This window comes from Prunus mume, linkage group LG6, assembly GCF_029339155.1.
Source record: "Prunus mume cultivar Tortuosa linkage group LG6, ASM2933915v1, whole genome shotgun sequence".
NCBI classification, from domain to species: domain Eukaryota; kingdom Viridiplantae; phylum Streptophyta; class Magnoliopsida; order Rosales; family Rosaceae; genus Prunus; species Prunus mume.
In genome coordinates this window covers 4,600,534-4,623,017 of record NC_142703.1, presented here as the reverse complement: position 1 = coordinate 4,623,017, position 22,484 = coordinate 4,600,534, and the positions used below count along the sequence as shown (strand labels likewise).

At 35.7% G+C, this 22,484-nt stretch overlaps 4 protein-coding genes across 5 annotated transcripts; 2 read left to right on the top strand and 2 right to left on the bottom strand.

Annotated features, from left to right (window-relative positions):
- Positions 1–1,515: 1,515 nt before the first annotated feature.
- On the bottom strand, positions 1,516–6,377 carry LOC103336458 (ATP phosphoribosyltransferase 1, chloroplastic-like). The gene is made up of 10 exons (XM_008239500.3): positions 5,940–6,377; positions 5,726–5,839; positions 4,256–4,321; positions 4,057–4,164; positions 3,841–3,924; positions 3,188–3,289; positions 2,939–3,052; positions 2,774–2,854; positions 2,508–2,627; positions 1,516–1,862 (listed from the first exon to the last, which is right to left on the bottom strand). Exons 1-10 carry the CDS (start codon positions 6,207–6,209, stop codon positions 1,767–1,769), a joined length of 1,155 nt encoding a protein of 384 aa, XP_008237722.1. The 5' UTR covers positions 6,210–6,377; the 3' UTR covers positions 1,516–1,766.
- Positions 6,378–9,425: 3,048 nt separating this feature from the next.
- Positions 9,426–11,831, top strand: LOC107881485 (ras-related protein RABC1-like). Its single transcript, XM_016795361.2, has 6 exons — positions 9,426–9,726; positions 9,822–9,890; positions 10,240–10,305; positions 10,429–10,550; positions 11,021–11,149; positions 11,538–11,831. The coding sequence occupies exons 1-6, from the start codon at positions 9,582–9,584 to the stop codon at positions 11,643–11,645; spliced, it is 639 nt and encodes a 212-aa protein (XP_016650847.2). The 5' UTR covers positions 9,426–9,581; the 3' UTR covers positions 11,646–11,831.
- Positions 11,832–12,451: 620 nt separating this feature from the next.
- LOC107881388 (protein translocase subunit) lies at positions 12,452–14,711 on the bottom strand. Its single transcript, XM_016795041.2, has 4 exons — positions 14,571–14,711; positions 13,906–14,218; positions 13,534–13,655; positions 12,452–12,756 (listed from the first exon to the last, which is right to left on the bottom strand). Exons 2-4 carry the CDS (start codon positions 14,159–14,161, stop codon positions 12,592–12,594), a joined length of 543 nt encoding a protein of 180 aa, XP_016650527.2. The 5' UTR covers positions 14,162–14,218; positions 14,571–14,711; the 3' UTR covers positions 12,452–12,591.
- Positions 14,712–15,992: 1,281 nt separating this feature from the next.
- On the top strand, positions 15,993–21,808 carry LOC103336468 (Protein phosphatase 2C family protein). Of its 2 annotated transcripts, none has more exons than XM_089054174.1 (9): positions 15,993–16,281; positions 17,340–17,395; positions 17,744–17,842; positions 17,958–18,116; positions 18,421–18,507; positions 19,732–19,823; positions 19,932–20,003; positions 21,246–21,395; positions 21,529–21,808. In XM_089054174.1, exons 1-8 carry the CDS (start codon positions 16,082–16,084, stop codon positions 21,375–21,377), a joined length of 897 nt encoding a protein of 298 aa, XP_088910300.1. In that variant the 5' UTR covers positions 15,993–16,081; the 3' UTR covers positions 21,378–21,395; positions 21,529–21,808. The 2 variants fall into 2 exon arrangements, with proteins under 2 accessions (XP_088910300.1, XP_016650936.1); XM_016795450.2 differs by having other exon boundaries at positions 17,340–17,482.
- Positions 21,809–22,484: the final 676 nt, after the last annotated feature.

Genomic DNA, 22,484 nt, shown 5'->3' with positions numbered 1-22,484 from the left:
CTGCTTCATTGGTTAAACAAAATTGTGTTCAGTCGCAAATTTTTTAAGTATATTCACTAACTGCTTTAAGAAGATAAAGAAGAACAATTTTATCTTCTTCAACCAATACGTACTCCCGATGTTCTAATTAAAATGTACATCAAAATAGCACAAACCTCATTGAAGGTTAAAACCACTATTAACTGTGGATATTAATAGAACACATTTCATATGTTCTAAACTATGACAAATAAGGGAGGAATTACCTACCTCAAAAGTCCAAACTTTGTAATGCTTGCCGCAGTGTAGAACTAGGGCCGGGCTTAAAGTTTTTATACACAAGAATTTCTGTCAAGGGGAAAACATTGGGATATTGAGCACTGTATGGAATGTATCTCCTCAAACATCTGCCAAGTTCTAGGAATTCTCGATCTCTTTCTAAGAAACAAAACATCGTCGCTCGAAAGAAACATATCGAATATTTCGGATGGAGAAGGACTTTAACTCCAACTGAAGAGGAGGATGGAAGAAAGTTTGAAGGAAGAGAGGGAGAAGGAGCATCTTTCGCTTGAACTAATGAGACTATTATCACCATTTGTACTCTGATATGATTTTCCTCCATTAGTTTTGAAATGTGTAAGTTTCTGTTTTAAAGTTGAATAAGTAAGTGTAAAATGTAAACCCTTTGACATACTTTAATTTGGGGTGCACCGTATAAAGAAAATAGAGAAATTTTAGCTCTTAATTAGGGATTTTAAATTAACCAGCCAATGAAGAGAGAAACAAGAATAGGGAGAAGAAACGTCACAAACTTGATTGTACGGCAACTCGGATACGACCATCAGATTAATGGACTATATCACAGTTTGATCATTTGGCTTTATACTTAATACGTTCCTATAAAGTTGAATTTATCAAAGTTATACACTATTCGCTGTTGAAATTGAAGTCACTATATTTATTTATTTTTTAATTTAACCACACAAAAACTCAAACGAAAGTTAACACAAATTTTCAGACTTGTGGGGTTTAAGGAAAGAAAAGAACTGGTTGTGACCTTGTGTATAGAAGAATAGTATCTAGAGCTTCAAAAATTTAAATATCTGGAATTTTATGTCCAAAGGGTGTTTATAAAAAGAAAACTGATCAGAGAATCAGAAATTGAAAGGTCTTGACTTGAGAATTACAATGTACGCAAATGTGGGTTCCGGTTGGCCAGGACAATGTACCCACCCCTTTCATCCGAATTTGATTACCCTCTCCGTAAATTAGAGTAAGTTAGGCTATCACTTGTAACCCAAAGAATAAAAGAGGGCAAATGCATGACATATAAGAAAATGGTACGATAAAAAAATCACAAACATATTATGGAAGTGCACATTGAGTGTCCAAATCAGTGAAATCACACTAACTCATCAGTGGGATATTAATTAGCACACTAGATGATTAGTATAGCCAATGATTTGCATCCATCTCGGGTACCTATTTGACCTTGCATCATAAAAAATTGCAAAATTTAACCAAAATAAGGAAACAGAGGAAAAAGTAAAATTGCATACAACTAACAAAAATCGTCTTCCGCCACCACTCTGATTACATGCCAAGTTTTCAATTCAAACATAAAGAGAGTACAAGAATTTCAATGTTTAAGTCCTAATTTAAGTACACCTTTTCCAACCTCTAACCATTTGCAGGTATCTAGATGGGCTTGCTCATCAAACTCTTAAATATTGGCATGCCTACAAAAATATAACAAACTTTGCACAGGATCGACCACGGAGAGAGAACTAGAGGCCAAGTGCCGAGAGAAGTTCGCGCCATCTTGGAGTTTCTTCATCAAAAATGTAGGTCAATGGGGAAACTAGAACTCCGCTGCCTCCAATCTGCACCAAATTATAGGAGATTAAACCCCAGTATCCAAGGGAAGGAAAATCTTAAATGAAACATGGACCTAGATTCAAAATTTAATAATAATAAAATACGGCTGTGTACAAGAGGCAGGCACAATGATATCTGCAGAGAAACTCCACATCCAAGGTTTAAACCAGTTCTAATTTAGAACCATTGTTCCAGCATATTAAAAAAATGACCAACTGAAAACTAGAACTAGTTCAAACCAATGTTCATTTGTCACTGTGAAACAAATAAAGGGCAGAGTTGGCTGCTTATATATCTAGGTGGCATGTCTGTCAATTAACCAACCAAACAAGAGCATGTTGTTGTGCACAAAATAAACAAACTAGAGAAGCTCCTAGCCAATTCAAAATATTTTCCTAGTCCCTACAATATTTAAAAAATAATAATAACGAAACTAAACCTCTGATTGAACAGTCCAACTGCCATCCTCTGACTTATTATTTATTTGTTTCTTTTATATGCTGTAAAGATAAATACATAAGCCAGAAGAATTTCGCTGCATGAATGTGAGGGTGCTGGTCAACAGAACAAGCACTCTCATAGCATTTGAGAAGCAAGGTTTCATTTTACATAACATTGAACGATGCTTATAATATATTATCATGGCTCACCGCTCTCAGTTGTTGTACAGACTTGTAGAGCGCCTTTTTGGGTACACATATGACTATGGCATAGTAATCCGAAGAAATTTGCCCATCACGTTTGCAAAAAACTGGACTTATGGTGGGTCCCTGCATGTGTTACCATGTAGATTATTTAGAAACTCATCAAGTGAAAAAGGGTCAGTACATCAATATAAAAGACCAGTTATTAGTGTATACTGCAACTTGAACTTAAGGTTCATGGTTAGAGAGTAATGCTTTATTTCAAACCTCACCTGCAAACCTGATAATGATGGCTGGCTCAAGACACGCTCAGCCACTTCCTCTGCACTACTTCCTCTCATATTTGCAGTTACCTATTATGAATGCATGAAAATAAAATTTAAAAATTATGGGAAAAAAAATCCTGAAGGTACAAAAATAGGTTTTCAGATACGCACCGTGAACTGACCCTCAGCCCTTAGATGCGCCTCCAATCTTTCAAGAATCTCATGTGTTGTGTCCAGTGCACTTTTCCTTTGGATCAACGATCTCTTACTTGCAACAAGAACTGCCTAAAGAAAATCTAATTACAAGCATAAGACAAGATATGGAAAGAGCAGACAGTTGAACAAGCTTCTTCTAAGTAGCATGCTTAAACCTACAAGATCACATGCTAGGTAAGATGAGCCATAAAGCAAGAACCTTACCTGGCTTCGCAACACAACTCCCCCCTCGATCTCTTTCAAGTTGTTTTCTTTCAGTGTGATCCCACTACTCACAAGGTCCAAAATTGCATCAGCTATCCCCATCTAAATTCAAAAGAGAGACAGGTGGCAATTAATTATTTTCTACTTTTATTGATAAGTTTTTAAAAAAAAAAAAACCCTAGCTTCAAATGCCAAGGTCAACAACACCACATCAAACTAGATTGTACAAAAGATTGAAGACCATCCCCATGAAACAACTAGCTAAAGAGTCATTTGAATGTATGGTATCTAGAACTTAAGCATGGATTCAATCTCTTCAAGAAATATCATAATATTAACTGCAGCAGCTAGAATCCAGCAGAGTTCTGGACTAGTATAACGTTGAATGAGATGACTTATAGGTTACATACTGATACACAAAATTATTTGAAACAAAAACTAGATGATAAAAACCAATAGCCTATGTTTCTCCTCAAAAGGAATCAGGAAACAATGAATTGAAGATATCGTTAATCATGATACATATACTGGGAAACATGCATCATGATTTATATTATGCTGGGAGCAATGCAACTACATTCAGACAACAGGCAATGCTCCTCATAAGTTCAAGCAACCCCACCAAATTTTACTCTGACAAAGCATATTCTTACCGCGGGAGCTGCCTCGAGTGCTCCATCAGCAGTTGAAAAGCTCACATGGTTCAGTCCATTTTCTTTCATAAATTTCGGACCCAGCTGCAGTAGAAGACAAAAGAGAAATTAAATCCAAACAGAACCCTTATTTCCAATAAGATAACAAACGAAACTTATTCCCAAAATGGAAATTGATGAACAATACGGTGAGAAAATCTTAAACACATTGCGTACATAGGTGAAGCCAGTAGCAACTCGCAGAGGTTTCTCTTCAGTCCATTGAGGCATTTGTGCTAAATCCTTCAGTGAATTTATATTCTCAAAAATCCCATATTTTGGAATCTGAAAAACCAAAGGATATTTGAAGGCTATTAAAGGAAATATGAGTGAGATAACTGGAATTGGTTTTTTGGGTAATAAGAAAGTAACTCACTGCAAGGGATAAGCGGCAGTCCCCATAATCAAGAGCATCATGAACAATGATAAGATCTTCATTCCCCTAAATAGAACTATAGATGATTAGTGTTCCATTCTCTTTGAACAAGTAATACGAGTGATAAGCTTTAATTATCAACGCAATTCTTCATATTCATTTTGGATAAGAAAAAAATAATAAACAATGAAAATATCTTTAATAGAAGAACAACATGAAGTAATTTTTCTGACACAATATGCAGAATGAAAGAGTGCAAAAGAGGACAAAGAACTTAAAATAAAAAAATGAAAGGACAGATTCTATGAGATGGCCTGCTTCCAAAGTTTTATCTAACACTCAATTCTTAAATATAACATAGCTGCAAGGCGATTTTAGCTCAGTGGTTAAGAACATTTACACTTGCACTTGAGGTCTATCTCTCCCCAATATCCCTTGTATCAACAAAAACATATAACAGAGGTCTTCCTAAAGAATACACTGGTCAAGTAACTATGCTGGACTATCCAAAGGTCTCTCAGAAGCAATGAAAAAGAAGACATAGCCTATTGCTTTATGAGTTGTTACTCTGCAAGTGCATGCACATTTCCATCTGTTTCAGGCTCTGACTTATTTCCTGGTTGGTCAACTATAGGTCTGACGTCAAGGGATTAAAACATGGGGAAAGCCTACTATAGTTGGAGGCTTTCCTTCTCTTCTTTTTGGCAAGTAATCCAAATGATAATAAGTTTTAAATTTCAATGTACTTCTTCATAGTCATTTTGGATAACAAGCAAAGGAAATAGAAAATATTTCTTCAAGAGAAGGACGCCATGACTGCAGGTAATTTTTAAACATACACAAATTACTAAGGAAAAACAGTGATGATCTGTTTATTTTGGGCAGAGGTATCATAGCAAAACCAAAGGCAAAACAAGCAAGCTATGATTGGTCTGAGGTAAGTATCAAGAAATTGAGAGATCATGATTGAACGATGACTAAAATCACAAATATCAACGTTTTTGCACAGAGTAACAGCACATGGGATGACTCATGACTGTTGGTGTCAATTATATAGCTTTCTCCATTGTTTGGCCCGACGATTACAAAAAAATAATGATAGCAAGTTATGAAAATTTCTAAACAAATTCCACACACAAAAATAAGTACATACTAAGAAATTTTTATTTTTTTTCATCTGTTTTAAACAAAGGGCCAACTTCATATCTATAAATTTGAACTTCTAAGTAAATACATTCTGGGTTATGCATTCCAATATCCAAGATACACAGCTAGCATGGAAGACGACATCATTAGTTTCTAAAGATTTGATGATATTGAGATGGAAATCAATTTTACATGCAGAATTTTATAGTGCTGAATAGAACCCAACTACATTTACAATTGCGCACCCTAAATCCCAATTACATATACAACTGCACACCCTGAAACCAATAAATTGAATGAATACGATACATAGGTGATGGTTACCTGCCCATATTCGCTGACGGTATCAAAACCTGCTATGCCAAGGTCTAAGTCTCCGGACAACAATTTCCGCACAATGTCTTTGGGCCGTTGAAACCACACTTCCAAATCAGAAAGCTGCAGTGAAAATTCATGGAGAAATGAATTTCAATTCTTTTTTTCAAAAATAAATAAATAGAAGATAAAAGATAAAGAATTTGAATGAAAGAGAAGGAACCTGTGGGATTTGCGCAACATATTGGCGGGGATTGACATGCTTGACGGACAATTGACAGTCCTTGAGAAGATCAAGAGTGTCGGCGGCCATGCGGCCTTTGCTCGGCAAGCCAAGACGAATCTCGTTCCTCTCGGGGACTCTTCCATTCACCACTTCCGCCGCCGATTGCAGCTGCGAAACGCTACATGTGATGTGGAAAGACCGGGAGATGGGAACGTAGCGAGTGGGAAAAAACGGGCACTTCGTTAGGTTTGGATTTGACGCGAACATCTTCCTCTTTGCTCCAGATTTTGATTTTGAAAATGTTAGCAGCCGAAAACGGAACTGAGGGTGAGAGAGTTCAGAGCGAGAGACAGAGACTACGACAGATGGGTCGTGGGTGGGCTGATGGCTGAGAAATTTTAAGTCAGGATATTATGTTAGTATTTATATGACACTATGTACAAGTAATAACATATGTAGTCCTATTTAGTCCCCCTTTGTTGAGTAGGGCCCCTAACCTATTTTCTACCAAAAATATAACAGTGTATTTGTACTATTATAATTGCCGACTTTCAAGTGAAGAAGTCTTGACTTAAACAAGGATGCCGACATCTTTTCTAACTCACAATCAAAGTCTAAAATATCGGGAGTTTCGGAAATATCGGTAATCTAAAAACACGGATATATCGACGGAAATATCGAAGAAATATCAATATCGATAAAAATTGAATAAAAATCACGGAAATTATGAGAAAAATTTGAAAAATTTTATTGAAACTTTAGAGAATGTTTACTCAGTCAATTGTCTATTATTTTATCACAAAAAATTGGAAGGAAATACATGGCATGGTGGGTTTGAGTGAGTTAAGTTGATTATGTAGCGACTCGACAAACACTGTGACTTTAGAAAATATATAGTAATTAATCAAAGAAAATTAAACACACCATAATTTTTTAGTTATAATAATGTACTTCAATATATTACACTTGATACATATGATAAAATATATGAGCTTAACCAAAAAAACAAAGATAAAATGTATGAGTAACTTAGTACCACATAGAAATAATTCCTATTAAAATTCAAATTTAGTATCACATATAATGAACAATATTAAAACTCGAAGTGAATAATAATAAAACTCCATAATATATAACAACAACAAAATACTACTCCATTATAAAATAATAAATAACATTAAATATATGCTTATTTATTCTTAGGAAAATTTTTAAAATATGGAAATTTATCTTAGATAATATTAGCTTGCAGACATTTTTAAAGACCTTATAAATATTACAAGTTGAAGGTATAAACACAAACTTAGCCGCAGTTGAGTTGGATAAGGCGCTGGCTTTGATGAGAAAGGGAGGGGGTTCGAATCCTTCTGTGCGCAAGATGGAGTTTCAACATTTTTCTTGTCTTTTTCAGATTATCGATAAATTGACAAAATATAAATTGCCGCTATCTCATAAAAAGGGAATTGATTTTCCCACTTCTATTTTGTCCACTTACACTCTCTTTGTTGGAAATTGTATGTCATCACTCCTCTTTAGTCCACTTATATTCTCTTGTTGAAAATTGTATGTTATAGTAATATTTTATTTTATTTTTTTAAACAAAAGGGAGGGTAAGATGACAAAAAAAGGAGTGAACAAAAATCAACACCCCATAAAAAATGGTATATTTTATTTTAATCCCTTAGGTTTGACAATTGCGATTTAAAACCTCATGTTTAAAACGTTGCAGTGTCACTTGACATCATGTAGATGTACCATGTTGTCGTACTACCTTAGTATTCCATAATCACTCTGTATAAGGTGCAATGTCAATCTTTCAACCAGTGACGGACCTATTAAGGCGTAAGGAGGTGCAGCTGCACCTTCCCTCTCCAGAAAATCGCCTAGAGATGCCCGAATTTGCCCCTTTAATGGTGCTCACCATTTGTTCTATTAAAGGCCTCAAAGAGGCTTTCTTGTTTTGGTAGTGAAAAATTGCATCTATTATGACAAGACTCCTTCAGATGTGTGTCTTGTTAGAATTGCATACTTCTTTTTCTGGCATAGAGACACTACGCAAGGAAGAAGATGCGCGAGGAAGAAGATGCACCAGGAAGAAGATGTGTGTTGTTTATTTTGGGTTTCTCATTAAAACGATGTCGTCTTAGTATATAAGTTTCATTTAAAATGAAACAACCCAAACCTTCTTAGGATATAAAAATTCATGTTTGGTGACAGAAACAACCCAAACCTTCTTAGGATATAAAAATTCATGTTTGGTGGAACAGTCACCGAATTAAAAAGATAAAGAATGGAACGATGGATGCTCTCTCATAATCATATTGTTAGGTTTTGTTATTTTAAATGCAATGGTGCCTTTTGTCTGTAGTAAAACCTTTATTAATTTTTTTGGAACATCTTCATTATTCAATATTACATTAGCCTTGCCTAATATGAAAACTTAAAGGTATTTCTTAGAAAGAAAAAAAAAATTCATGTTATGAAAGGCTTATGCCTCAATATCTCAAGGCTTACACCTAATTTTAAGCCACCCGAAAGGTATCGTCCTTTAAAATTTTGGTATGAACTAGGAGTCTGAGGCTTGTGGAAGGGTACAAATGAAGGCCATGTACATGTAGCTACAAATTTTGGATGGTATTAGTTGGTAATTTTATTTTATTTAAGCTTTTAGCCTTTCAAATTTTGCCCCTTTTCCAAAAATTTCTTGGGTCTACCAGTGCTCTCATTCATCATTCCGTAAGATTCGAGCAGTTCAAAAATATAATATTTGAGTTTTTTTTTAATCTAATATTATTTTAGTTTGAAATCGCAATTATTGTCAACTTGAGGGGCTAAACATTATGCCAAACATTTTTCATAGAACACTATTATTTACTTTGTACAATTTATTTTCTAATTTTATAGAATATAATATTTATATTTTCAAGTCTATTATTGCATTTTTAAGGGAACTGATTTTTCCACTTCTTTTTTATCCACTTATAATTTTCTTATTAGAAATTGTACGTTCTCACTTCTCTTTTATCCACTTACACTCATTTGTATGTTATAAAAAAAAAAAATTAAAAAAACAAATTTATTCTACTTTCTTTTGGCCTGAATTTATCTTACTTTTTAAAATTCATATTTCGTCTGAGCGTTTATCAGTAAATTTATTAAATTGCTAGATCGAGGACGCGACCCTGTCGACAAATTTTTTTAACTCACCGTAAATTGGGCACTTTTTTATCCTCCATATAATATTAAGAAAAAAAAAAAAAGACGAGATATTAATAAACAGAACGCGACCATGTCGACAAAATTTCCCTCCGTTTCTTTTAAAGCGAAACAGAGTCACAGTAGGGCACACGAACATTTCATTAAATCAAACACGTTACGGAAAGAAGAAGCTACCTCATTGCGTCAGTGTCACGCCACGTGGTGATCCAACGGCTGGTAATGTCGGTAGCAGTATAAAAGGCTTAATCCACCGAACAATAAATCACACTTTCTTTATTCTAAGAAGACTTCAGAGCCTTCTTTCTTTTTCTTTTTCTCTGCAACAACTACTCCTCCTTCCTTTACTTTCTTTCCCAAAGAGCTTCGGTCAGGCCAATCGTTGTACCATTTGTAGGGTTTTCGTTTTCAAATTTGATTTTGATGGAGTCGGCAACGACGTCGTCTCGTGAAGCGGAGTTCGAATACTTGTTCAAGCTGTTGCTGATTGGGGACTCTGGGGTTGGAAAGAGCACCCTCCTCTTGAGTTTCACTTCCGATACCTTTGAGGATCTCTCTCCTACTATTGGTGACCTTATCCTTCCTTAAATTTTGTTTTTTTAAACTATTATTTGTATTTTTTTTTCTTTTTGTAATTTTGCTTTTTATATTTTGTTTTTGTAGGTGTGGATTTTAAGATAAAACATGTTACTCTTGGTGGTAAAAAGTTGAAGCTTGCAATTTGGGACACAGGTAATGAGTTGTGTTATATTGTACTTTTTCACCTTTGTATGGAGATTAAGTTTATTGTGCAACATTGTGAAGTTCTTCAATTAAAATATTTGGAATGCTTGATCATATACCATTTTTGAGATTACCCAACACATTTTCCTAGTAGATGATGAGTTCTTACTATTGTGGTGGTTATATGGTTTCTACAACCTTTCGATTTTTTGGTATTTGGTGTATCCTTGTATATGATTACTTATTTGTCATCAGAAAATGGATTACTGGGTTTGATGGTGCAGAAGTTTTTCAATTTGATATTGTTTGCAAGTTTCACACAAATTCACTGACTTAAAAAGTATTGTTCATAATGCAGCTGGACAGGAAAGGTTTAGAACTCTTACTAGTTCATATTACAGAGGAGCTCAAGGGATAATAATGGGTATGTTTGTCTCTTTCGTGTTTATCCAGCACACATTTTTTCTCTTGTTAACTATATTGTTTATAGGTTAGCTGCTGTTTGAGAATCTATGGGACTTTGTACTTATTTATTGATCTGGTGCAGTGTATGATGTGACGCGAAGAGAAACATTTACGAATTTGTCTGATATATGGGCTAAAGAAATTGACCTGTACTCCACAAATCAAGATTGCATCAAGATGCTTGTTGGAAACAAAGTCGATAAGGTATGTACTCTCTCACATTCAGTTGTTGATTATTTCATTAAGTATTGCACCAAGGTTCTAGGGCCTAGTTGGTGTTGTATGTTTTATTTTTTTGGATCGGATAGTTGGCGTTGATTTGGTTCAGAAGTTATCCATTCTCTCTCTCGCGCTCATTAGACACTTAGAAGTCTTGAATCATTAGAAGAGAGGGAAAAGTAGGATTTCCTCGATCTTGACCTTTTCATTTTCTAATCAATCTGCCAGAGGTCCCCAAATCTATTGCAATTATTTGTATAGCCATATGACAATTAAAAGCCTAACCATAGCTATATAAATAACTAAGTGTAATTATTTCCTGAGTTGTAATTCTGATAAATAGAAACTAAAAGCAATCTAAGTCAAGCTTGCGATCATTCCTAAGACAAAGACAAGTTTTATTCATGTATTCATCATCAAGAATCCATGTTCAGGTTATCTTTTTTTCCCCCCAGGAAAGTGAAAGGACTGTCAGTAAAAAAGAGGGGATGGACTTTGCAAGGGAATATGGATGCCTTTTCCTTGAGTGTAGTGCAAAAGCTCGAGTAAATGTTGAGCAATGCTTTGAGGAGCTTGTCTTAAAGGTATGCAAAATGGTGGCTTCCCTCTTTTTTCTAAATTACTAATGATTATGAGATGTCTTCTATATGGGTTCTCTGGGATGGTACTGGTTCAGATAATGGTTTTTTTTTCTAGATTTGCTACCATAATTTATGGGCACTGGGTACTTTGGAAATGATTGTTGTCACCATAATTTCATAATGCTTCATTTCTCTTAATGGCTTAGATAGTGTTGAAGTTGGTTTGTGTTTACAAGACATTTTTCATATTAAAGTTACTATTCATAGATCGATGTCAACTTGGATGTTTGATGATTGCATTATGATAATCTGGCAGGCGAACTTATCTTTTTGGTTTAGTTGGATGTTTTCTCGTGAATCTGTGATGATGTTATTGTACCATTTGATGCAGATATTGGAAACACCAAGTCTCCTGACTGTGGGCTCAGCAGGTGTGAAAAAGAACATTTTCAAACAAAAACCTCCTGAATCTGATGCATCAACAAGTGGCTGTTGCTAGTGGTTATTGGATTTTGAGATTTCAACATATGTTGGCATATTACCCATTTGTCTTCTTTTTACCGGGGCTGATTTGAAATTCTCGTGTATCATCAAATTTAACGGAACTGTGATACGGTGATATTTGGTGTGATTTAACCCGACAATTATATATTTATAATTTCCAGAGCTGAGATTTCAGTGTTTCCGATTGTTGTCTTCTTTTCCTTATTTGTTTCAGTTACCTCTTTCTGAATTTGAATGTGAAGCTTGATCAAACAAGTACTTCTGGGGTAGTAATGATTCCTGATTCTCCTATTTTAAATGTGATCAACTACATTTTGTACATAGCATGGCAGCCTGGAAAGTGAGCGAGTTTTACCTGCGCCGTATGGTAACATCAACTGATAATTTGATACACCGATCCATCGGAGACATGCAATGTTATGTTCCTAGAGTGCAGCAAACTGCTCATTTAAGCGAAATTGTAGACCAAGTTATTACACGTATCCATGCCACGGAAATGGCTTGTAAACCAACAATTTGTTGTTTGAGCACAATTAGTCAAGACCCCTTGTTATATTTGGTCGGCGTGATGCATCAGTAATATGATATCGAAATCAGAAAGCAACAAACGATTGGGTCAAGGAAACTGGATCCGTATCTCATCAAAAGAATAAGACCTATTGAAAACCAGTGGTTACTTATATGGTGGCGCAATGCCTTCTCTACTTTCTCAACCTTGCAAGCTAGAATTCAAAACCAAGTTTACAAGACTACAAACAAAACTATTCGCCAAACGGCCATCCTCTGTATGATTGGAGAAAGCAAAACACCATAAACCAAACAAACAGATAAAACGGAACCGACGAGCCTGAAGAAACTAGGTTGAATGTTCCACGGTAACAGAGAGCTAACAGCAGCATTACAATCTGCAAACAAGGTTCCACCATAATGTTATCTAGTCATCAAGCCATGGACTTTCGCTTCTCTTCCTCCAGTCGCTGCAGCTCAGTCAGTCTCTCAGCCCATGCTCTTTCCCTTGCCACAGCAGCCATTTTGTTCTCAATTCTCTTTATATTCTTCTTCCTTTTAGCCTCCTGCACTAGAGCCTTTCTTTTCTTCTTTTCTGACTGCACAACCTCAAAAGTAGTCCGTATTAGAGGAAAAGCATATCTACAAAAGGGATTTCAATAAGGACTGAAGTTCAAGTTAAAAATTTGTATTTTAGGCAAGCGGGAGGAGGAATTAAATTCCATCCCAACCTAAGGATTGTTCCAGGCCAGAACGATTCCAAACCGTGTAAGACTATTTCAGATGCCTTGGCACAATATCCTATATTCACTACCGTTCTAATCTATGCAAACCAAGTAACCAGCTAACCGAAAAGAAATTATAAGACCAGCTAGAGAACTGTATCATCCAAGACAAAGGGAGCAGGAGATTTGGACAATTTTGATTTATTTTTTCAAGCAAAATCATCTCAAATATATGAATATTTGCATCACTGAATATAGCTCAAGTATGTGTTACTGATTTTTATAGCGTTGAATTGCCCAATTCATTCTACTGTATCAAGGATTCCTCATCCAACTACCCCATCTAAATTGATTGTAAAGAACGAGCAATTTCTGAATTATTATTGTGAAACAAACAAAGTCCTCTCTACGGTAAGCTTTAACAGGAAAACTGAGCATTTTCTGAGTAAGACATGACACAGTTTGTAACTGAAATATAAAATAATAAAATAAAATAAAATTCCCAAACAAAGAAGATAAGAATAAGTTCCCAGTTATCTTCATGACAATGTACTTAGATTTCTATTTTCGTAAAACACCATAGTATATCTAAACCATTACAGACAACAGAAACATAAGAGAGACGAATAAAAGAGTTCACGAAATACACACCAATATAAATGCGCGGCGCAGCCTCATGCGCTTCTTCTCATTCCTCCTCTTCACACTTCCTTCATTGGGTCTACTAGGAACTATCGGTTCACCAGGAGCACACTGAATCCCAGCATACGGTCCTGCATTCAAAAATAATGAATATCATGAATTTTTTTATTGAAACCAAATCTCTAACTAAACTATTTCCCCAAATCCTAAATGTGAATCAACAAATTAAGCATTAGCAGCACTTGACGGCTAAGACTCTGTTTTTTCTTTCCTCAGAAACCAAACATGAAATTTCCAACAGTGCAATCATATCCAAGAGGTAATTAATTAATAAGAGTTCACCTCAAATTAGGAGAGTCAGGTTTAGGATGAAGAAGCTACCTGGAGGTCTTATGCTGGCCCTTTTTCGACGAGACTTGAGGCTGGGTCGCCGCTTTGGGAAACGAGTATCTGTCAAGCTGTGGAAATGATTCGAAATCAGAAAAGACCACGGAGCTTGGCCACCAGAAAGGAAGCGGGTCTCAGGTTTTGGGCACACAGAACTGGCAGCAAATGAGGTTATGGAGCATGTCGAGGTGCGGGATATTAGGGTTCGGGATAGAGGCCGCACAATGGACCTTAGGGCTCCAAATACCATCTCTTTTGTTTGATTTCAAGTGTTGTTGATGAAGCTGTGATGAGTATTTTTAATTATCTGAAATCAAGTTATTCATTTTAGCAAGTTTAAACAAAAACCCTCAACTTATAACCTACTAGAAATCACATATGAATCAAAAGCCACCCGATATTACGTCAATGCCATGATAATTCAAATACCCATAAATCAAGAACCCAGTATGATTTTGTTCATATATTCATACATTCAGTAGTGAAAATAAAAAATTTCCTGTTAAAGCACATGCCAAGTGAATCAAATTGAAAAACTCACACAACAATACACAAACCCAGATGAAATAAATTTAAAAAAACCAAAAAAAACTATTGATTTAAGCTGAATTTCTACACTTCCAGCAATAATGTTTGCAAAAACGGAAAGATTCCATTACCTGCAAGAACGTGAAACCCTCGGTGTGTTTAAAGCTATTGCGTTCGCTTTTCCGCAGCCAGTGTTGGGTACGTTGAGAGAGCGAAATGGCTGAGAGTGAGAGAGAGAACGGAGAGATGAAGCAGAGCAGAGCAAAAATTGGGGCCAAATGGATCGGGTCGACCATTTTGAGGACTGGGCTAAAATATAGTGGGCTGGATTAAATTCGGATCTTTCTGGTCTGAGGAATTAAATCTGGTTCGGTTGCATATACAAAGGTGATGATTTTGGCATTAAAAATCTCACATTCCACACCCCTCTACTACCACTCATACCTATAAGAAGGGAGATTTTCTATTTAAACCCCATACTTCTCTTAGTTCACCTCATATTCTAAATTCACTCAAATTTTTAATTTAAATTTTCACAATTTCTAAGAAAACCCCACTATCTTCCCAAACTACCCTTAAATACACCCCAAACTAAAAAAATAAAAACTAAAAGAGATTTTCTATTTAAATCCCACAATTTTCTTTGTTCTCAGCAAAAAAAAACACAAACAAATGAAACCACAAATCTGAAATTTAATATTTTCTAGAGAAAGAGAACAATTTTACCTCTCTCCAAAAACTGTAACTGGAACCAACTCTGGTTTTTAAAACTTAATATAAAGAGTGGTGGGGTGTGTGGGGGTGTGTGCATAGATGTACTAGGGTTAATTATTAAGTTAGATGACCTTTTTTGTCTTTTTATACAATAATAAAACTTACAGCTTAATTATTTAAGTATTGGGATGAACAAAGAGAAGTGCGGAGTTTAAATAAAAAATCTCTAAAAAGGGGGTGCCAAGATTATCACAATAATTAATCACTATGTCAATCACCTTTAAACTTGGCACGAAAATTTTGTAAGACATATAAAGTTGGAATTCTCTTTATCAAGCGGGAAAAAAAAAAGGATTTAGGGCACATTTCATTTAGGCATGCGGTTCAGCTTGAATTGGTTTCACCTTTAAATCACAATCAAATTAATTAATTGTTAAACTGTTTGATTTTATTTGAGCTAAAATGAGGAGAGAAGTCAAAACAAAACCACTATTATAGTATAAAGTTATATCATTTTTATAGGGTTTTCATTTTCCAAAACATGCATTTACACAATTTCTAAAACTAATAGTTATGTGAAATGAAATATAACAATTTTATACTTAACAAAATTTCCTTTTCAGCATGTGTGGGTAGGTATAAATTTTTTAACTTTTTTCAGTCTAATTTTTAGTCAATGTGAGACAATTAAATAAGAGTGAAAATAGTCAGACTGAAAACAATAAATTTCTTTTACCAAAATAATAATAATAATAATTTTCTAAAAATATGTGGGTGGTTTTCAGCAATCGGGTGGGTGTGGCAATAAAATTCCCCTCGGTAATGGTACGTCATCAGATTCATCACTTTTTTTTTTCAGTCTTTGTAAAACCGCCTCTCTTTATTATATGCAACAAACAACACAACCAAAACAAAACATGGCAACATCATGAACACTACACAAGACTCTGATACCACCACAAGCACCACTGCCTCTGCAGCAGCCTCTTCTGAGGCTGCCCTTGAAGAGGCCCCACCACAACCACCGCCACAACCACCGCCAGCTGCTGCTGCTGCTGCATCAGCAAAACCAGAGCCTCTCATGTTCTCCAAGGATCCAAATGCCCTTGAAAGCGGTGGTGGGATCAGGTGAGGTTCCTTCTCATTTTTCATAAACCCGATTCTTACTATTTTTGTTTATAAAATTTATTTATTTATTTTTCATAATTGCTTGGTTGTTTTTGATGGGTCACTCTTTGTTTTTACTGGGATCGCTTCCTGTCTCTGAAAACATATCTATGTGGTTTCCCTTTGATCAGTTGAACTTGAGGTGTTTCTTACTGACTGAGGATTGAGTAATATGGTTGTGGTTGTTCTTATTGGTTTAATTTGTTTAAGATCTTTTTATAAATCTTGGGAATTCTTTCTTTCGAACCCAAGAGGGTGTTTCCATTGGGTTTCATAAAAAATTCTTTTTAATGTTTTAACACTCTTTAAATTCCACTTTTGTCTCCTGATAACCTGTTCATGTTTGATAATTCCTCTACAAAGATTGTCAGCTGATGAATGGAAATGAAGATTATAATTGAGTTATTGTCTTACAGTTTGAAATTCAGTGCCATCTTTGAAGTTGTTGAACAACATTGAAAAGAGAAGAAGTTAGTTTCAAACCTCGGAGTTTATAAGTTTTGTGACTTCGGTTGTTGGACCTGCGGCTTGCACTAGGTAGTACTTAGGCACACACGGCCAATGAGTTCGCTCTTGAGTAGTTGATTATGGCTATCAAGCAATTTCCCTTACATTTAACCTTGTTTCAGTGGAGCTATTTGAACATACATCAATCTAAATAAATTAAAATATTCACCAATTCTGTGCTCGATATGTTGTTCAGCTTAGTCAAAGTGATCACATAAGGAAAATGCTGAGGTTCTTTATATTTTGGTTGGGATTGAGTTACATGTTAGTATGATCTTTGACTCAAACATGTGATTCTGTTTTCGTAATGTTTGTTGTGTTTTCACAGTTTCAAAGTATTGTTTTAACTTTAAATATGACTTGGATGGGTGATATTATAGTTACACAAGATATTTCATCAGCCTTTGCTAAAGGAGCCATTCTGCAGTGTATTTGGTATCAAAATCCTGATAATTGTAATTTTCATATGTTATGTGGACAACCTAATTGTTTTTCTTCTCTTTTTCTGTTAGCTTTCTCACTGGGAGCCGTAATGCAAGGTTCAGCTATGGATTTTCCAGTTTCAAGGGTAAAAGGCCTTCGATGGAGGATTATTTTGAGGCAAATATATCTGACGTTGATGGCCAGATGGTTGCATTTTTTGGTGTTTTTGATGGTACAATACAAGTTTCTATCACCTATCCCTTGTAGCATGTTCTCTCATCAGGCTCAGAGTGTCAGAAACTATAGGCTGATAGTGTTTTATTTCTGCTTCTTCACATGTTCCCTTTGTCTAGGTTGTCCATCTTGATGGTTAATGTATACTAATGACAAAAAATAAAGTTAGGAAGAATATAGATGGTTGCTTAACAACCCCCCCTTGTCTCACTCTCTCTCTCTTCTTCTGCTTTGATGGATTTTGTGCTCATTTCTTCAGGTCATGGAGGTTCAAGGACTGCAGAATATCTAAAAAAGAACCTTTTCAAAAATTTGCGTAGCCACCCAGATTTTATCAAAGACACAAAGGCAGCTATTGGTATGAAGTGAGCTATTTCTTTTCCTTCTGTTTGCCCATTGAATTCATTGTTTCATGTTAAACTTTCTTCCCTGTGATCATGAGGCATGAGGCAGATCTGTGTTTATGACTGCAGTTGAAGTATTTAAACAAACAGATGTTGATTACCTTAATGAGGAGAAGGGTTACCAGAGAGATGCTGGCTCCACTGCATCAACCGCTTTGCTATTAGGTGATCGGCTTTTTGTTGCAAATGTTGGTGATTCAAGAGTAGTCGGCTGCAGAGCTGGTTCAGGTTACTGTCTTCTCTGCTAAGGGTGGGATTTACGGGGTTATAAGAGCTATAAACTGTATAATGCAAAAAAATTCAGGGCAATAACAAAAAATTACTGAACAAAAAAGCTTAGTTTGGTTAATGTCTTTGTCCTGTTCTGTCTACTTTTAATGACTCAATAAGTTAAGGACGAGCCTTGTCAGGATACATTAAGTTAACATACTAGTTTTTGTTTTTTCCTTTTTAATAAAAGTATATGCAAATAACTTTTTCTTTCTCTTTTCTACTAAATAGTTGTGACGTCATATATTGTGTTTCACTGTAGCTATTCCCTTGTCCATTGATCATAAACCTGATAGATCTGACGAACGCCAAAGAATTGAAGACGCTGGAGGTTTCATTATTTGGGCAGGTAAGCACATTTTCTTCAGTGTATGGTTTCAATTGGTCTGTGTGATGAATACTTTTATAGTGGTAAGGCTGCATTTTCCCATTATTTGTGGCACCTGTTGATTATGGCATTAATTACAATGACTAGAACTTCAATCAGTAACTTATATTTGTAAATATTTTTTTTCTGGATTGCCATAAATGAAGTTGACTTTTTAATTTTAACCCTTTATGACTCAAGTGTATCACCTGATATAGTAATAACACATGCATGATAAACAATTATAAAAAATTAGGAAAAAGCTGCCAAAACCAAGCCATTCGAATGGTGGATTTTCTTTTACAGATAGAGCTTTTTACTCATTCCCATCCTTTGCTCCCTTTTTGGGATTACATCAGTTACCTTCTACCTTGTAGTACTATCAACAAACTAATGAAATATCTGACAGAAATGTTCTCTTATTTAAGTTCGGAAAAGAATATTGTCCAGCTGTGGGACTGCAGGCTAAGATGATCTCCCTGTAATTGTACTGATATTGTTGAGAATATAGAATCTCTTGTCACGAGTTCATAGCCTTGCATGACTAAATATAATATCTTGGGCGTCTCCACCCATAGCCAATTGGTTTTGGGTTGATGCTTTAACTTCAACATGGTATCAGTGCTGGAAATCCACTTGTTAGGCCTAACAGTCACATATGCTCAGGTCACCCAATATAATTGATCCGTGTGTTTGGTTCAGTCACGCCAGGGGCGTCTAGAGAATAGAGAATCTCACATCAAGAATCCATAGCCTTGCATGAAAATATATAGTATCTTGGCCTCTAATCCCATTGCCTATTGGTTTTGGATTAGATACTCCCAACTTTAACAAATATCATATGTGCCCAAGAGCAGCCTAGTTAATTTTTCCCAATTTCCGTCCTTTGATGCAAGTTGTCTCTGTATGTTGCTCCCCTTATCTATGTGTGCCAGATTATACTATGTGATTACTTTACCTTTTTCCATCCTAATTTGTTAACAATATAATTATCTATAATGAAAACATAACAGTGATGAATACAGAATTATCCTATCTATCGGTTATACACACTGATGGATCCAGAATCATTCTATCTATCTCTGTAAAATCCAGATCAGATAATTTTTTTATGTTCTTTAACAACAGTGTTCCCGGATGACCTGTGCATAAGTCTGGAAACAATTTCAATCCCAAACTTATGCTTTGTGTTGTTAAACTTGCCAGGAACATGGCGGGTTGGAGGTGTTCTTGCCGTTTCCCGTGCATTTGGAGACAAAGTACTGAAACCATTTGTTGTTGCAGAGCCAGAAATTCAGGTAATCTGAAATCATAAGTTGGCTACTCACTTTCTGTCTTTGTGTTTACACATATACCTCAATGTGTGTGTATCTGTTCATATGCTTATCTTTCACTCTTATGCTTAGGAAGAAGAAATTGAAGGAGTAGACTTTATAATTATTGCAAGCGATGGACTTTGGAATGTCATATCAAATAAGGTGAGTGCATGTATTGAATGAATTACATTGCTCTTAGATAAGGAAATTTTTGAATTTTTCATCTTAAACTTTTGAAAGAGATATTATGGGTCTTAGTATGTGCAGCATGTGACTGTCGCCATATCTATCATTTGGCTTAGTTACTAAAAGTGTAATATTTCTCTTCTGTGTATGGCGTATATCAACTGCAAGTGAGTCACTCTGATCCTTGAGAACAGCTATTTCATGCAATGCCAACCTAATTTCCCCTCCTAGGACATTGTCTTGATGGAACCAATACTGATTGATGGTGTATTTTCTATTAAATTGCCTTTAAAAGTTGGCATTATGTGGTTGTTGATGTCTTACTGTGGGGCATTATTGGTCACTATGATTGCAACCCTAGGCGTCTTGTGATGATGACTAGATGATCTAGCCAGCCATTTGGAATGGTACAGATCTTATCATGTACCATGATTTGTTCTCTCATAATTACTGGTATAAATGTGAGTTGTGTATAACTAAAGCGTGCATCATATCATGTGATTTGATTAGCCCTTAAAGCTGGAAAAAGGTACTTGACTTAGCTTAGAAACTAAGATCTTGCGCATAATACTTAAGTGGTCAGTAAGCTCTTCCACTGTAACTCCACCATTCTAGAGAAAGATATAACAGTTCCAGGTTGTGGATTGGTCTGGGAATCTATTTTGAGGGACTTGATTGCTACTGGGTTCCCATTCTACATGTATGCCTTACACTTCTTTGGATTATAAATAATCCTTACCACAAGAATTACACTTACATACACTGGGATCACAATTTTCAATTTCAATGATCTATGTGGTTAATGGTTGCCTAGATAACTTCCTCTTCTTACCGCCCATGCTGGGTGGAGGACATGAGATTGATATGTACCTCTTGTGGTGGTCTCCACAAAATTATCATGAGCTATTGAATTCTCATCCATCAAAACCAAACATTTTGTGCAAGAAACCTGTGTGCAAGAGCCTGCAAACATTGGAACTCAAACTAAAATGTTGAAATCTAAGAAAATTGCCAAACCCTTCAGCTTTGTTGTTGAAGGATGTATATTTTACTGCTTAGAACTTTGAGTTTTGCTAGCATTTCAAACTCGTGAATCCACTTTCTATGCACCAAAATTTGAAGTTAGACTATCTTCTCTATATCTCAGATCCCTTGCTCTGTTCGTCCATTTTTATGGAATTTCTTAAAATCTTAAAGTGTAGTCTCTTCTATATCCAGGATGCTGTGGCTTTAGTGCAGGACATAGCAGACGCTGAAGAAGCATCTAGAAAACTCATCCAAGAGGCTTTTGCACGTGGTAGCTCAGACAACATAACTTGTGTTGTTGTCCAATTTGGTATTTCAGAGTAGACTCGTTAATATTCCAAGGTAAATGTTGAGTTAATGGTATGTGTATATGTGTGTAGATTTATATGGCAACACATGCACATGCATGCATGCGTGCTACATATACACACACATGGAATTTCATTACTAGTTGGTAAGCATTTTGATTTTGCAGGTTCAGCTTACTTATTAAAACGGCATCCAAGCAATGTGGAAAGACTATTGAGGCAATAGTTTCCTGAAATTGTCTTTAACTAATTAGTGTATTGGGCTGACAGCTCAGTTTTCAAGTTGTAAGTCCTGAACTCCTGACTGTTACCACAACCCATAGTGAATTGTCATTTGTTGCTTCAATGTAGTTTTGAATTTGAGTTCTTTTTGTTGTGAAAATGAAAGCTTGGATGCCTTTCAAATGGCCACATCCAAAAGAAGGAAAAACCTCTGTGTGTTTTGTTTCTCTGTCTTCAAGGACTGGTTATTGAGGATTGACAAATGATACGAGTTCATACAGGTGCTCGACCTGGTACATACCGAAGTTGAAGCATGTCATGCTGCTTTTTGGTTTAGTTTGAGGGGTATTTCAGATGATGATTAGTCTAATTGCTGATCAGGTGACATGATTAGTCTAATACTTGCATCCAATCCAATGGTTGACCTTGTATTAAATTGATGGCCAAAAGAGTTGATGTTGAATTCAAACAAAAAAATGTTTGTTACCTAGGATAAGGATAGGAAGCTTGTCTGCGTTGGTTGTGAAATGTGATGTGATTGCTGTTCTTTCCCTTTCCAAAATTAGAATCTGAGTTTCTTGGCTTAAATTGCCGCTAGCATTTGGTTCACTTAATATATGCAAAAAGGAAACAGCCAAGAGTTCAGCAAACCGACTTGAAACACAAGAAAATCAAAATGCCCATGAAATATGAGAGCTTCAAATTTTCATTATTGTTAGGCAGAATTAAGCGATTAAAAATAGCACGGTAGTTCGTCACGTCCATCCGAAACATTTTCTTCAATTCCTTTGGTAGTTTAGATTGGTCTAAGCTAACATTCACCCAAGTCCACAAAGGTAACCTCCATTTTTAAACATTCTTAACATAGCTCTTTTTCCCTTCAATTCAGGTGCTGATGTTT

Bases quoted from the DNA above. Each gene is read 5' to 3' on its own strand.
- LOC103336468 (XM_016795450.2), top strand. From the start codon at position 16,082: ATGAACACTACACAAGACTCTGATACCACCACAAGCACCACTGCCTCT. The intron at 17,843-17,957 runs GTATGAAGTGAG...TTATGACTGCAG, and splicing joins AGACACAAAGGCAGCTATTG to TTGAAGTATTTAAACAAACA. The intron at 18,508-19,731 runs GTAAGCACATTT...TAAACTTGCCAG, and splicing joins AGGTTTCATTATTTGGGCAG to GAACATGGCGGGTTGGAGGT.
- LOC103336458 (XM_008239500.3), bottom strand. From the start codon at position 6,209: ATGTTCGCGTCAAATCCAAACCTAACGAAGTGCCCGTTTTTTCCCACT. The intron at 4,322-5,725 runs GTAACCATCACC...AGTTCTATTTAG, and splicing joins CCGTCAGCGAATATGGGCAG to GGGAATGAAGATCTTATCAT. The intron at 3,925-4,056 runs GTACGCAATGTG...CTTCTACTGCAG, and splicing joins TTGCTACTGGCTTCACCTAT to CTGGGTCCGAAATTTATGAA.
- LOC107881485 (XM_016795361.2), top strand. From the start codon at position 9,582: ATGGAGTCGGCAACGACGTCGTCTCGTGAAGCGGAGTTCGAATACTTG. The intron at 10,306-10,428 runs GTATGTTTGTCT...GATCTGGTGCAG, and splicing joins AGCTCAAGGGATAATAATGG to TGTATGATGTGACGCGAAGA. The intron at 10,551-11,020 runs GTATGTACTCTC...TTTTCCCCCCAG, and splicing joins TTGGAAACAAAGTCGATAAG to GAAAGTGAAAGGACTGTCAG.
- LOC107881388 (XM_016795041.2), bottom strand. From the start codon at position 14,161: ATGGTATTTGGAGCCCTAAGGTCCATTGTGCGGCCTCTATCCCGAACC. The intron at 13,656-13,905 runs GTAGCTTCTTCA...TTTTGAATGCAG, and splicing joins GGCCAGCATAAGACCTCCAG to GACCGTATGCTGGGATTCAG. The intron at 12,757-13,533 runs GTGTGTATTTCG...GAGGTTGTGCAG, and splicing joins TGCGCCGCGCATTTATATTG to TCAGAAAAGAAGAAAAGAAA.